At 40.6% G+C, this 16146-nt stretch overlaps 1 protein-coding gene across 2 annotated transcripts; it reads right to left on the reverse strand.

The window, feature by feature from the left end:
* Window positions 1-2810: 2810 nt before the first annotated feature.
* esrra (estrogen-related receptor alpha) lies at window positions 2811-15461 on the reverse strand. 2 transcript variants are annotated; one of them, XM_014336675.2, is made up of 8 exons: window positions 15166-15461; window positions 13413-13515; window positions 7132-7515; window positions 6569-6685; window positions 6349-6462; window positions 5291-5458; window positions 4652-4921; window positions 2811-4192 (listed from the first exon to the last, which is right to left on the reverse strand). In XM_014336675.2, the coding sequence occupies exons 3-8, from the start codon at window positions 7508-7510 to the stop codon at window positions 3939-3941; spliced, it is 1302 nt and encodes a 433-aa protein (XP_014192161.1). In that variant the 5' UTR covers window positions 7511-7515; window positions 13413-13515; window positions 15166-15461; the 3' UTR covers window positions 2811-3938. The 2 variants fall into 2 exon arrangements, with proteins under 2 accessions (XP_014192161.1, XP_005932002.1); XM_005931940.3 differs by lacking the exons at window positions 13413-13515; window positions 15166-15461 and adding an exon at window positions 12323-13406.
* Between the last annotated feature and the right edge of the window lie 685 nt (window positions 15462-16146).

Here is a 16146-nt window from a genome sequence, read left to right on the forward strand (position 1 = left end):
TTGTAGTAATTAATTAAATGTAAAGGCACACCTACGCTGCCACTACAAGATTAGCTTACAATTTGCCAGTTAGGCTATATGATACATGTAAACAACATGACCAAAGGTAGTTGATCATATGATGATTGGCTATGGGAGACTTTTATAAAGATGTGCAGACAATACTAACAATTATTCTTTTACTTATTTTACATTTCTGTTTCGTTATGCCCCATATTACCAGGAGCTGCTATATATTTTATAAAGGAAGGGGGCAAATATACGACCTGGAGGCCAAAAAAATCTTCCAATCCAAGTCACTAGGTGGCGTTGGAGAATGGAAAAATTACAGAGGAGAGGGGCATGAATTTTGCACTTCATATTACCATAACTCACCATAAATACCGGCATAAACCATTAAATATGTCCCTGTTGCTCACTATTTACTTTAAAAAAGTGTCTACAATGAAATATATATTTATACATACAAATAGCTGTGGCCATACCCACTCTGACTTTGCCTGGATTAGCAAGATCCATGTCAGGAGGCTACTGGAACAAAGGGGGGGATGTTGCACAGGAACCTCAAGCTCCACAGTCCTGTGCAGGATCTTTGCTGTTCCAACAACTCTTCTGGACGCTCTTTGGATGTTGTTTCTGGGATCTACTTGGGGGTCACTGCACCAAGTGCTCCAATTACCACTGGGACCACTGTTGCCTTCACCCCCCCTGGTGCTAAAGAGAAAACCTGGGGGCAAAGCAAGGTCCAATTCATCAACAGTTAAGAGCATGTCCAAAGGTGATATGGTCAAAAATACGACGACACTTACAGCTTCAACAGTGGTCTTCATCACAGTACCCTCATAAAACACCCCCCCCTCCCCCCGGAATACACATGCATACACATCCACAGGGAGAGATGAGACCAATGGTATGCGGTGGTGGTGTGTCCATTTATTACACAACACAAAGCACCTACAATAATCCACTCCCTTTTTGCGTCAGACAGTGGAAGATCTCTTTTTTTTCACAGTGATTTTTATGTGGACAAGTTTAGACACGGACATCAAACTTTGATCTAAATGGGGGAAAAAAAATAGCCTACACACAGAAATTCACAGCCAGTATCACACAAAAAAAAAAAAAAGAAAGCAGTGTCAACAAACAACAGTAAATTGAGTAAAAAATAGAATTTAATCATTTAAATAGTCTTTCAAAATACAAACATTGATTTGAATTTCTAAATAATATACCGTTTAGTAGCTATTCTTAATTATAACTGGCAATGCTTATATGTACACCGTGGCTATACAAGGAAAGGTGTGAGGTTTGGTAAATTTATTGTATTGCTTATTTATATTAATGCGCACGTATGCAAGTAGACCCACAAATGACTGTATGACGTCAACAGTGACACTGCAAATGGCCCTCCACCCTAACCCCCGCCGTACCTGCTAGTAAATGCTAGTGAAAAAAAGAAAAGAAAAATCTACCTTTGCATATATGACCCGTTAATATGGAGAAACTTAGCGGCATCTATGTTTTTGCTATCTTTAAAAAGGTTTGAGAAACATGGCTAGAACACAAGTTTTTCTTTTTAAAAAGACAGACGTATATAAGCTCAAACTTATGAAAACAAGACCAAACAGATCCATCAGTGTCACATTGTGCCAGATTTCCCATTCCACAGTGCCAGCTGTTGCTTATGTAGCACCCATGGATTAGCAGTTGCACTGTTTTAGCTTTACCACCACATCAACTGTGACACACACACACACACACACACACTTTCTCTCACGAGGCATTTATGAGCCATACACTCCGTAAAGAAAACAGAAACAAATGAACTGCGGGACATTCGGTATGCCCACTACCCACTTTTTAAAACTGACAACAGATCACGAGTTACATTTGTCTCCACAGTTTGTTTTTTTTGGCCATCTGGCTTACTCTGCCTCCTGAGGTAGCCTTCTGTAGCCTCACCATGCCACCGGACCTATAGAGCCAAGTAAATTGATCCCTAAAATCACAACCAACCTCAGACGACACACACCTGTTTACATTAAAAACACAATCAGCATTCACTTTATCCAACCCCACAACAGTGTGTTTACAATGTAAATAAAATACCCTTAAATCCTAAAAAGGAAATTGTATGAAAAAAAGAGAAAAAAAAAAAAAGAAGCAAGTTTCAAGTCTTTACAAATTTCAGTACACTGTGAGCTGCACAAATAAAATTATGATTGGGGATGGGTGGTTTTCTCACATTTGTTGGCTTTTTTTGTTTGTTTTTTGTTAGTTTTTTTTTGTTAAAATGTCCACTACAAATTGCATGTTTCTGTTTATTTCAGTGGAATTGTACATGGCTAAAAGATTAATGGCCCTTTTGGCCACTAAATATTATTTTTAGGGATCTGATTTTATTATCAGACACTGTAGCTTTGCATCGCATGGAAAGCTTACTACAGTGATCATTTATGCTGTAAATATACAAACCTGCTGAACAGTAAGCAGGACTTCCACACATCCAAAAGGGAAGATGTTGCATTTCTTGTTGCCCTAAGCCCATAATCGGGCACTTGCAAAAGTTCAACAGATCAGCTGATCTCATATAAAAGCATCTGAGATCTATGCAACATTCTTCACCACTGCAGAAAAATGCAGCAATGTCTCAACGTACACGTATCAATCATACAAATTAGTGTTACACATCACAGCCCACAAATCAAACAGGACAGACCTTTTCTTTTTTTTCTTCAAAAACACACCTGCTGAAGTCAAAAACTGTGATTCTAGTGGAGTAGAGAGGGCAGTATACATTTTTAAAAAAAAAAAAAAAAAAGCAGATGAGGCATTTCTTTTCTAATCGCTCGTTGCCACACTAGCTTTAATGTCCAAGAGCCGTGTTCGTCCCTGATCTCAGTGTAGCTCATTGGTTTCGACTGCATACGAACAAACACACATGCTTGCTTGGATGGAAGCCTTTTTTTGTGTGTGCCAGTAGGATTTACATACAACACTTTACATATAAATTAACTTCCAAGCTGAGCATTTTATGTGCGTACAGTCTTCATATACACTTCTCCTGGACTGTGAATCCATTGCACAAACTTGTAAAAAGACAGCTGCACTCACACCAGCGGCTTCCGCTTCACAATTTAATCCCCAAAGTGCTGCAGTTTTTTCTCAAATGTTTTTTTTGTTTTGTTTTTTTTAAATGTACTCATTTGGCTTCCCTGACCAAACCGGTTTCTACTAGAAGCTCGATTTTTTTGTTGTTTTTTTCTAAAAAGCAGCGCTTGGGGTCCCAAGAGTGAAGTACTACTAATCGAGGCATACAAATAGATGTCTCACCATTTGATCCACATTTTGAATGTGACAGACAATATTCGAGTCGTTATATTGCTTTTAACATATTGCAAGAAATTCCTATGACTTGCCTACAACGGCACACTAAACTATAGTAAATACAAGCACTTAGTGTGCACTTTATTCTGACCCCTTGTTGGACTCTCAAGCATTTTGCCGGGTATGTTATTATGGCTTTTCATGAGCAGATGTAGTACTATTTTTAAGTTCAAAAGCCACATGGTTGCAGTCTGTTATTCGGTACCTACATGTTGTTCTTCAGTGGTTAAGTAACTGCAGGTTGATGCTGTGAAGAAACATGCCGTGAAACGGTTAGAACTAAGAAATATTCTGGCATTTGTGTTAAATGTTCTCACGTGAAGAGCTTTTTACTGAACTCTGACAGTTACGTCATTCTGTAAATGGCCAATTTCCACTTCACATTATTTTCCTTTCTTCCTGTGGCCTAAAGGAGATAATGATCGTTTCCTCATTATTAATTCTGAAATGAAAGCTGTCCTTTTCCATAAAACACACATCCACTCTTGAAGAGTAGCTCTCTGTTTGGGGCTTTCTCTGAATCCGCTCTACTCCTGCTCCTGCGTTTCTCTCTAGGGGGAGTCCATCATGGCTTCCAGCATCTCCAGGAATAGTTTGTGCATGGGCACCCCACCCCGGGTCTTGATGCTGTAGAAAGTGGTCAGAGCACGGCCAGCAGTCTGTCGGAGGAGAGGCAACGTTAAAAGAAGACGTCCTGCCCGCTGGGGGTCGTCTGGGCGCCGCTGACATTCCATCTCCAGCAGGGCCTGGTGGAGGAGGTCCCGCAGCTTCTGCACGGCCTCCATGTCCTCGATGTAAACAGAGTCTGACAGAACAACAGGGAGCACATGGTGAGGGAGTGTGGAGGGTGCTGAAATGTTCTCAGCTTTTGTCACAGAAAGAGAGGCTGCCTTGCCCGGTAATTGACTACAAACAAACTAATGTCAGTTGTTATTTATTCAACAAGCAGGGCCTGTAGTTAGCACTCATTGTAGGTGGACCTCTGAGGGACAACTACATAAAGGTTATGAGATGGGTAAACAAATCGCATCATATTTACACTACAGAGAGATCATTTGTGAGTTATTCAGCTACAGTGCGGATACCTGCAAGAAAGCAGAAGACTAGTCTTTAAAACTGGGAATATACAGTGTTACAGTGCACCTACCACTACAAGCTACAACAAAACGCTTCATAAGATGCGAGAAGTAAAGGATGTGTCAAAATACTGAATTCTGATTTATATGTTCCCATAGCTGCTTGTCTGCAGCTGCAGTAAAAGTACCTGAGTTGGTGAGTGCGATGGCTTTTAGCATGACAAATTCCTCCCGGTCCACGTTAAGGGCACGGAATCGGCGAGCGAGCTGACTAATAGCTGCATTAAGCTCTGTCAGTCCGGCTGCACGTGACATCTCCTCGTCAAGGACAAAGTCCTCTGCGAACACCACCTCGTCCTCACAGCCGAGCGAGCGGTACGCTACGCCCAGCACGAGCACCTCCAGCCACACTGACTGCAGCACGGACATCTGGTCTGCCAGAGACAGAGACAAGAAGCCTGCAGGAGAAAGCACAAAGAAAGGGACACATTTAAATGGAGGATGATGGGTTTACTGGTACCAAGTTCCAAATAATGGTTTAGATATTTTAACCAGCTTCATATGGGAATAAATAATTTCATCTGAGCTCTTAGAATAAGGTCCTCGTCTCTTGACATTAAATGCACACTGATTTGTTTTGACTGTACATTTTCTTTAAATTTATTCAGCCTTTAGAGCCATGCTCATGCAGGCCATTCATAACAACAACAATCAATATTCTAGTCATGGTGTGACTGATGCTCTTCAGCGAGCCTGGAAGTCTCTTCCGCTGTTGCCATGCTATTGCTGCCTCTCCTCCCCTCCTTTATTCTCTCTGCATCTCTTACCAGGAATGTGTTTGGCCCAGCCGATGATCACAACCAGCTCACGGTCAGCCAGGTCACAAAGGGTGGTGAGCGTACGCTGGGCCGTGTCCGGCTGCAGAGGGTCGGGCATGGCAAATAACTTTTCTGGCTCTGCTACTAGAAGGTGGGACACGATGATGTTGGAGGAATCTGTCACAAAAACACACAACAAACGATGCATTAATTACTGTATACATTCAGACATGTTGATACCCACAACATCAGCACTGTCATTATCTAAACAAACGCATTCAGCTATATTTTGATGATCTCCATTACTCTTCACTGTATTATACGCAGCGCTCTATGTACAGTATATAAATATGGATTTTAAAAATAGGCTTAGGATCTGCCAGCTTTGCCTGCTGCTTATGATCATTATTCTATGTTTATACCACAGCCAGATTCATGTAGCTTGAACAATCCAGGTCAAATTACATTAAATTAAAATCATTACAGAGCCAAAGCTTTTCCTGACCTGCTGATTTAAAGAGTGAAGACTAACAGTGAACCACATCAGGCACTAGGGGGAGCTGTGTTGTAGCTAATTCCAGTTTATTTGAAGTGTTTTGTGTGTTGCTTTTATTTTCTGAGGAGCTTTCCTTTAAAACTTTACATTTTTAAGGAGAAAAATGTTCATTTCTAAGCACATAAATCCACATTTTAACGTTAGCTCAGTGCAAAGGGAAAAAAAATCTCCCAAATTAACCAAATTCATCTGTATTTCTCCCTTTTTTCTACATCACTATCTTTCATCTTCTTTCAACTTCTTGTCATGAGTAACTTACTCCTGACCCGGGCTGCGCTCTGCCTGTTAGTGATATGCAGTAGACATTTCTGTGAAATTTAGTCACCATCCGTGTAAGAATTCACGAGTTATAGCCAAAAAAGTGTTTCATGTTGCCACGGTGACATATGACCGACTACTAATCAGTGCATCCTTGACTCGAAGGGAACTTTTGTGCCACATTTGCAGAAACTCCTTGAAGGCTATTTCATGACACACACAAAAAAGCATAATACAATTTATCAATGCTCACTTTTTTCGCTCTCCTTTGTCAGCGGTAGAGGAGCACTCTGGTATGTTGCATTCTCCACTTCTGGGCGTCTTTTGTACTTCTGCCTTCCACCCCTGACCCTGTCCAGACGAACTCCTACATTGTGCAAGAATCAGCAGTTCTCGTTTAGGTCAGCAATAAACTAAGCAACTGCACAATAATGAACATATTGGAATAATAATCAAAGTCTGGTCACACTCACCCTCTTTAAGCATGCCTACTTTCAGGCACTTGGTGAAGCGGCATGCCTGGCAAGCCTTTCTGCGCCTTTTAGTGATTTCACACTCATTTGATGCTGGACAGCTATATTCAATGTTACCTGTATGAAGAAGCAGAAAATGTTAATCTCAACGAATGTACAAATAAATTCGCGAAGAAGCAAGTGCCTATACTCTCTCTTATCTTTCAACCACACACACATTCTGCTATTCCTCTTTTTTTATGTCCTACACTCCGACTATACCAATCCTCATACAGAGGTGTGACAGTGATTCTGTTACACTCTCTGGAAAGTTACAGAAATAATGTCAGGAGTTCATGAAGGTCCCAGAAACAAGCAACAATATGAAAGATTTTCAAAACTGCATACATTTCTTGTTTTTTGGGACAAAATAGCTTCTATTTTTTTTGGAAAATCAATGAGAAGTTTTAGCGGTATTCTAGAAAACAAATACGTGTTTTATACTCTATGTTTTGCTGTGAAAACATTTAAAACACATTTAAAGTGCTTTACCTGTCACTAAAGCAAACTTTACCACAACACACCTTGAATGGTTCTCTTGAAGAATGCCTTGCAGGCCTCACACGATGCAACACCATAATGGTAACCTGAGGCCACATCCCCGCAAACGAGACACAGCCTCTTGGGAAGCGTGCTCAGGGCGTACTTGCATCGACCTGCCCCATTTCCAGCGGAGCCCTCCTCTGCCCCATCGCCACCCTCGTCCTTGAAATGGCAACGCAGAGCTGGTGTGTACAGTGGCGGGGAGTAACGTTTAACGTTGTCTCCTCGGGTCACTCCGCCTCCGCTATGAGAAGAATCTGAGGAGGCCCCGCCAGGGCTGGTCCGACCTCCCCCGCCTCCCTCTGGACTACTTGGTTCTGCCTTTATGTAGACATCTGACCGACGCTCACGGGAAGACATGATGTCTGCAGGGCAAAAGGAAAAAGAAATGTCAAAGTAAATAATAGCACAGAGACTTTTAACTCACATCTATATCTCTGAGAAAATCATCAGTCACAGATTTTCATGATAACAAACAAAAGTAATAAAATGATCAAGCAAAGAAAAAAAGGATGTAAATAAACATCTCAGTAGTGTAGTGCCCCTTCATGGGCTACAACACTTTACCATATTCCCACCCCAGTCTTTAGTCCTTCTTAAAGCTTTTTAAACCATCAAACTGTTTGCACTACTGTGTGGGATTTGTGATGGTTTGAGCATAAACACTGTAATCAGAAGGAAACAGGCAGTAGAGGGAAAATAATTTCCAGTTGTGGTGATGCAAATGCTGCTTTAATCTACTATCAAATTAACCTCAACTAACCTTCCCTAAACTAAATGGTAAATGGACTGATTCATATATAGCACTCTTCTACTCTGAGCACTCAAAGCACTTTTCACAACTTGCCTAATTCACCCATTCTCACAAGCAGTTTTTTTTCTATGCTCTTTCTATCCAACATTTACACTCTGATGGATGCATCTTGCCCAAAGATGTTTGACCTACACCACCAACCTTCTGATTAGTAGGAGACCTGCTCTACCACCTGAGCTATATATGTATATGTGCTTAAAAGTACAGTGTGTAAAATCTTACAGCAGATTGTAGCTCACAGTCTACAATTGCTGTAATCAGACTTTTGCATAATCCTAGCCACTGTAGGACAAAGACATTAAAACACATTACGTTTAGACTGTACCCCATAACAGCAGCCATTATGGGGAAACGCAGAGCATCTGGGAACACGTTTCTTCTACTGTTGCTGCATAAAAACATTTTTGTACAAACTAAATTTGAATATATTTAAATAATATCGACACTTGGAAAGAAATCAGGAATGAAAAACTGATAAGTGTCAATGAAATATTTTCTAGAATTTGACATTTTTTCCCTCCAGTCATCTCAAACACTCTTGTCGCCGTTCATCTGTAGAGAGTACAGGGTGTCACTTTGTTGTTTACCCAGATGTCAATATGTGCCCGTGTCTATTTATTCTGAATGATTAAAACTTTGTAAAATGAGTCTATTAGGAATCTGTAATTCAGTGAAATGTACTTCTGCCCAATAAAAGCAACACCGAGTATCGCTGTTAAGAATGTCCTGAACTTTTCTGTCAGTACGCGCTGCTGTTTTTGTTTGTCTGTCAGCTGGCATAAGTGAATGTTTCTTTGAAGAGGATCAAATATTTCTGAACTCATACATGACATGAGAATGTACTCACGCTGTTTATCAGAGAGAAAGTGCAATCTTTAGGACACTCAAGCCTAACATTAGCTGACACAGCGTTAGCTTTTAACCAGTTGTTGTTGTTGTTTAGCCAGCTCGTCGTCAGCTATCCAGAGACGGGAGGGTCATCTGCTGACAGATTAGACCCCTGACTTCAACTCAGGAGATGAGGCTTGAATGAGAAGCAAGGGGATATTTTACCCAGATGCCAGTGGTGTTGTCTCTTTCATTTGTGTTTTCACTTCTTTGGTCAAGGGGACCCCCTCTCAGATGATGAAACATAAGTATGAACCTTCCTATTTGGAGTCTGAGGATGCAAACATAAAATAAACTGTCCCTCCAAATGCTTATGAGTTCTCCTTTCCTCAACCTTTGACATACTACATATGTGGCTGGTCCTCTACATACATACAAGAAAATGCCATTTGGCTTCTCACACAATTTAAAATACATCCTCCACCAATTAAAACAATTAATTAATTCAAGCACTCCGCAAATCAATGCCTGAACATGTGACTGCATGAGCCAACTGCAGCTGCACCTGGCAGCTCGAAGTTTCCTGGACTAGTCTGGATGTGTAACACTTCATTAAATGGCTGATGCACAACAAATATTTAAATGTCTGGCACAGCAGAAAGCAGATAATCATCTAGGGACTAGAATTACTCCCTACTTTAGAGAGGTTAATCAAAAATAAATCATATTCAGCAACACAACTTATTCAACCACAAACTGCAGTATGCACAGACATGAAGGCCAAAAATAAATGAATAAATAGTGCAATGGTTGCTGCAGTGAACTTTCCAACATCAACTCAGCCATCCTTAAAAGCGAGCCTTTACCGAGCCTCAGCAAATCCATCCGCACACTGAAATCATCAAAGCAATCACGTTCCATTTGGCTAAAGGCGTGTGTCCACCAAACACTGTGAGTAAGCAAGACTTCTGGAAAACGGTCACCATAATGGACAAAAGAGCGATTCTTGAAGTAGTAATACCTGACGAGTATGTGAAACATTGCTGGGGAAAAAGAAAGGGTTTATCTAGTTCTTTGAGTTTTATTTGCATCCATCATGCAGGTGCAATGAATTAAGTAAAAAACTTCATACTATTTGTCATCAAAGATTGATTTGTGAACATTAACAAACAGGAATGTGGTGCAACACAAAAGTGAAATCAGTGGCCTGTTCATTTAGTACAGTTTTTTTTTTTAAATGTTTCTTCTAAAAAACACACTGAATTTAGATAAATAAGTAGGTCCAATTTTATTTTGACGCAAAGATTTGTACAAACGTGAAATGAAATGCATGAAAGTGCAACAAAAATATTGTCAACAATCTTAATGAATAATTATGACAAATAATCATGACCTTAATGCTGAACAAAATAATCATGATCATCATATTGGCCATAATCTTGCCTTCTAAAGCTATTAATGAAAGCTATCAAAAACACGTCGCACCTAATAGAACTACACCTCTGTCATATTTCAAGTCATTAAGATGTCTAAGGTGAGTGAATGGAGGCCACTGTGCTATAAAGAAGTCACTCAATCACATAACTTGTATTCAAATAAGTAAGCAAAAGTAGTAGTCTGTAGTTCTAACTTAAATTATGCTAGCAAAAATAGTAAACATGTTATATTTGGGACGTTTATGAATCTCAATACAAGCGTATAAAAAAGTTAATGAGTCTCAGTACACAGTCGAGATGGCATACTGTGCACTGCACCTTGAAATGCACTCCAGCGAAGGAGAGAAGTACGCAGAAGATGTTGTTTGACATAAAAAATGAAAGAGGAGATTCAATTACCCAAGTGAACATGCACTTCTAATACCAAAATCTGCATCTCTGTGAGTAATTCTGTGTAATGCTTTTAAGCTCAACTTAGTTTTAAAGCCAAATGTCAGGGTTCTTAATGTCAACCATCCATATAAAATAAGACAATCAGCTTAAGAGCAGTCTGATCTCTGACATATAATGTAATAATATCAATGGGGCATCTGAGGTTTCTCGTCTTTATGTAACTTAACAAACTGGTGGGCGAGTGTTTGCATGCACAAACTGACCACCGCTTTGCCCAGCCCAAGCGAGGGTCATCAATTCAGAAGAGAGCGGATCACGCCTGTATTTAATCACTATAAAGACAGACAGTTGATAAATTGCCACCAAAACACTCTTGACATGTTTTATTATTCTACCTGAAACTAACTTTGTTTTCTTGATTTGAATTGTGAAATTGAGAAAGTAACCGTAACGTGAGCATGAACTGTCTCTTAGCTTCACCTCTTAAGCATTAATGCAGACCCTTACTTGAATGACTGTGTTAATAGATCACTGCGTGAGGACGTTGAGGAGGATTTCTGCAGTCTAAATAGCCTCAATCCAGTTAAGTCCTCAGTTTCTCTTGCACACATAGTAGCAATCTACTGCAATCATCCAACATTTTTCTATTTGTTTATCAGGTGGGCTGATAATCCACTCAAGTCTCGTATAATTACAAAACATGTGACTGTGACAACAAAAACAGTGAAGATTCTGAGGCTTTTTGTGATATAATCAATAAACATCAGTCCTGGGCTGGTCAGCTTTGAGTGGTTTATCTCTGTCAGTTTAAAAAATTACTACTAATTACTACTATGTCAATAATAAACAGCCTCTTGTTCAGACATATTTAACATCAAACTGCACTTCTAAGACATGACCATCAGAAAAAGAGCTTTCTGTCTTTGCTGATGGGAACCACTGAGAACAGAACAGAGAGCCTCAGACTGAAAGCACACTATGAGAAAAACAGTCAGAGTTAGTCAGTCCTACTAACAGTGTCAGTAGGTACTTCCCAAGCAAGTAAGCCTTCATCATACTTATTGCTGCAGCAGATAACCCAATCCTATGGTTGCTGGCATACAATTTTCTTTGGAGTTTGCCCTCTCTGTATATGAGAGCTGTTTGGCAAGCCTCGGACACGTCAAAGAAACGTATCCTGTTTAAAGTTTAGCCTACCTGGACTCACTGAAAGCTCAGTTAATCGCTCAACCAGACAGTACCAGTAGTAGCACATAAACACAGATACTGAACAGTGTCATTTGGCTTTGCTCGGACTTGAGTCAGATCATCAGGTCACCATGTGCACCGCTGGCCAATTCGACTTCTTCTTTGGGAAATGTCGGTTTCTTCATAGAAAATGTTAACAAGCATGCGATGATAGCTCTCTGGTTACTCATTGATTCGACTAAAGCAGCGCGTAAAACCTAAAGAGGTCTGCTAAATAGCTCTGTTATCTACTTTATCAGCCATAGAAACGCGTGGTGTTTGCTGTAAACTAATTCCAGCGTGTTTGGTGTAACGTTAGCATGAGCTAGCTTCAAGAGTAGCGAATACATAAATGATAACTGTATGTTAGCTAACTAGGCTAGCTAGCCTACGTTAATCCTGACTATCCAGCTCTCTCCCCCTAGGGCCGAGGTTTATTTTGGTCACTCTAACCCGGACTAGGCTGCATCTTACCTGAGCGGTGACTAGAGCAGCACTGAACGATAAGTCTCCCCACGGTGTGCTATCATGACACAGATCCAGCAGAAAAATCAGTATCCAGACCACCAGCTCGTGCTAGCTCGTGCTGGCTATGTGCGGAGATGGGCCGGCCTACAATCGGCTTTCCCTAACAGCTGGGAGGCGACGCAGGCTAAGCACATAGTAACACTTTCACACTGTCATCTGACTAAAGCATGTTTGTAAATGTCTCATTTTAAAAGTTAAGCGTCATATATTTACTATATTTTTTGAATGGAGTAAAGGAAGATCCCAAATTATACTGATCAAATATAAGATGCTTCATTGCCAGCTGGAAATCTGATTGGCATTGTCAGAATTATAAGTTAGCATTGTTAATGAAGGATGCAATTAAACTTCTAAACTGTAATATATATTATTTTTGATCAAATGTTTCAGCTTGCTTAAACTAACAACATAGTTACAATAATCTAGGGGAAGACAGCTAAACTTTTAGCTCCTGGTGTTACACACAAATGTATACTGCTGAAGATGTGTTTCCCCTCACACAGTATCCCCAAAACAAAAAAGAAATTTAAAGTGTCACTGAAGAGCCACAGGCTGATACATTAATTGTTCTTTCTTTCTGTCATCTATCCGCCTCTTGCCCCTCCCTAACCCATATTTTCTGTTTCTGTCGTTTCAAGTTTGTGCCCTCATGATATAATTTCGACAACAGACCAAGAGAAGTATCTGTGTTTAGCTGATGAGCCTGCTTTTCTCAAACAGGAACATGTCCTGGAAAGTGTATGATTGCAACAAAACCATCATAATATACGGGTAACATATATAAGTAATGAAAAATAAGGTTGTGGCACTGTAACATTATTCTCTGTTGTTTTTACTCAGCCTCAATCCTTCTACAAACTTGCTCATATCTGTGCATGTCCTAAAGGCGTCAGCTGAAAGTCTACCACAAAGTCTACCTTTATAATGACTGAATTGTGAGGAAAAAGAGGCACTTGTTAACACATAATCCCAATTGAAACACGGCATAACGGTGTAACATTTCATCAACATAAAAGGTGACGTAGGAACAGCTTACCTGTTTGGTGACCTGGAGCTTGAAGCCTGTGTATGTCTCACTCCAGAAGACAGCTCAGTAAAATGATATTGCTGTGGGCTGAAGTCTGCAGTTACCGGGACACCTGCAAAGCAAGCAAAGGCTTCTGAGAGTATTCCCAAAACTTGCAGCCAAGCCAAAGAGTTTGCTTTTCATGTTTGCCCTTTGTGCTTTGAATGGTCAAATCCCCACAAGGACACCGCGTCCGGCCTCATAATGACCATAATGTATGCAAACTCGCAGCAAATGATTGGCAGGCTCCTAACAATAACTGCGGAGCTAATCTTCACATGATCCAGAGGAAGCATGTGCTCTGCCAACAGTTTTTGTTTCTTCTCTAATGAGGCGTATGGATACACCTAAAACCAACTGTCTTTCCAAAAATACATAACCCAGCCTATCTATCCAGATTTTTACACACACTGCTCATACCCTCCCCCTTTACACTGCGTGACACACTCCAAAGGTCACAGTCACAGGAATGCTTGAAGGGCAGACAGAGAAAAGCCAACACCTTGTCTTTCAGTCATACAAAGTTATAAACTTAAGTTTGGTGATAAAGCTATGTAAATAATTAAATTACTTAGGCTTAAAAACAAACACAAAAACCCCAAATGGAATAGTATTCCAGCTTGTTGTTAAAGTCTAAATATGACTGTTTAAAAAAATGCCATATCCCAAAAAAGGACACCTATTTTAAGCAACTTTAAAAGTGTGCAAGGCTCTTATATATGAAAACAAACTGAGATGCTTTTCCCATTTTGTCTGGAGGTTAAAACAGCTGACAATTTCATTTTTATAAGTCGTTTCAGTTTCAGACTCTAATCCCAGTAGACTGTTGCACCCAAACAGCTCCTTGTCATAAATGGATTTCCAAGTACACTTTCTATTACATAAGCAAAAAGTCAAATATCACACCTCGACAAGCTCCTTATGTCTTCAACGGTTTAAAGCTTTCTTATCGTGGTTTTGTCAGGGGCAAGGTCTCCGTCAGTGACACGGCATCACATTCACAGACGCGACACTAAACTCAGTTTAAGGGTTTTAAATGCGGCGCACTGTGGAGACAGGGAGAACAGCACCCAGGGGTGACCTTGCCTTACTGATCTCGGACCGGTGAAAGGTTAATTGCCGAAGTGGATTATGCCTTAAGATCAGGGATCTCAATCCTGGCCCAGGAGGCTCGACAACTTACATAGTTCGGTGTGTTAAAACCGAGAGAAATATAACTCGGGAGATTAAAATACACAGAAGAGAAGTTAAAGTGTGAACAACTGAAGAAGAAGTGCCGGAGGGGCATTCTGCACATGAGAACTTGCTGTTTAAGTAACAGCATGCAAGAAAGAAAAACAGAAGAAAACACTTATCATCTGCATGTTGGTCTTTATTTTCTACATTAACGAGTGTGGCTTACTGGTGACTAGAGTACTAACCACCAACGACTCCTCTAGCATTTATTGAAGCATGAATTAGTCCCAAGGTATACATGTGTTATAAGCTTGAAATATGGCGTGCACTGCAAATTATCCCACAGTGTAGGCTATTAACTATTTTCCGGCTCGTGTCCCATATCCCCATTAACGTGGTCAGGCGAACTTAGAGCTCTTTCGGGCAAATCGTGCATGCACATCAGGCTGTCGTCAAGACAGCTGCCACGTCCAAAAAACACTAATAATGGGCAAAACACCCCATGTGTGCTCAACCTCGGAAGTGTAGGCTAAGACAAGATACTTACTAGGAAATGTAAAAACATCACGGGGTCGTTTTTGTTCTTAAATATTTGAGGTCAGTCAAGTCTTTGCGGATTGCAAGTCCACTGGCAGTTGAACTGGATTAATGGCGCCGTAAGAGCCTCGCGACGTTTCTCACATCGCATCACGATGTTAGCATGTAAAAAGGGAGATAACAACAACCGGCGACACAATGTCTTCGCCCGGCTGTTCGGCTCCGTCCACTGCTGTTAAAAAATTCCCGTCTTCGCCTTCCACAACTGAGGTTGTAGCTGAACCTTAGCGTCAAGTCTCCAACAAAAACAGCATCCACATCCGGTAAGAGTATTTCACAGCAAAACTCCGTCGACATATTAAACCTTTCAAACATTTACCAAGCGGGAAGATGACCAAAAATAAAAAATAATCCAGTACAAAAGTCTCCCTCCTTTCCGTAAAATCCGTAACACATTTTAAAAAAGATAGAGACGCTGATATTCTTAAAACGAACTCTAAATGCTGCTTTTATTTTAACAGTTCGACTTCCGGCACACCTCTGGCTTTCTTCCGCTCATTTGACGGAACTCAGTGACGTAGCCTGGATCTCGTGCCTGCTCTCCTCCCTCTGCCACAATTTGCGTCCACTGGGTCTCCGTTACGTCTGCACGCACCTACAACCCGCGTCATCCGCATTTTAATAAGGGCCTGCAACTCGTGAAAAAAATATGACCCACTCCACGTTAATTCGCGTACAGTCAAGGTGTATTCATTCATTTAGACGAGCTGCTTCAAAGTGCTGATTTCAGACTATTGAGTGCTTTTTATAGCAGTGAACCCTTCCACACTAAAGAAAAAAACCCCACGGCTTTCATATTTGCTGTGAGATTAAAAACACGGGTCATTTGTATTATTATACGTTTTGTGGCCTATATTCAGAAAGCCTTTATGCTTAAAACACCATAACGAAAATGGCTTTCTGCAAAATGCTTTATTATTATAATTATCAC

The sequence above is a fragment of the Haplochromis burtoni genome, unplaced genomic scaffold (assembly GCF_018398535.1).
Source record: "Haplochromis burtoni strain Fernald_Lab_line unplaced genomic scaffold, NCSU_Asbu1 Contig_152, whole genome shotgun sequence".
NCBI classification, from domain to species: domain Eukaryota; kingdom Metazoa; phylum Chordata; class Actinopteri; order Cichliformes; family Cichlidae; genus Haplochromis; species Haplochromis burtoni.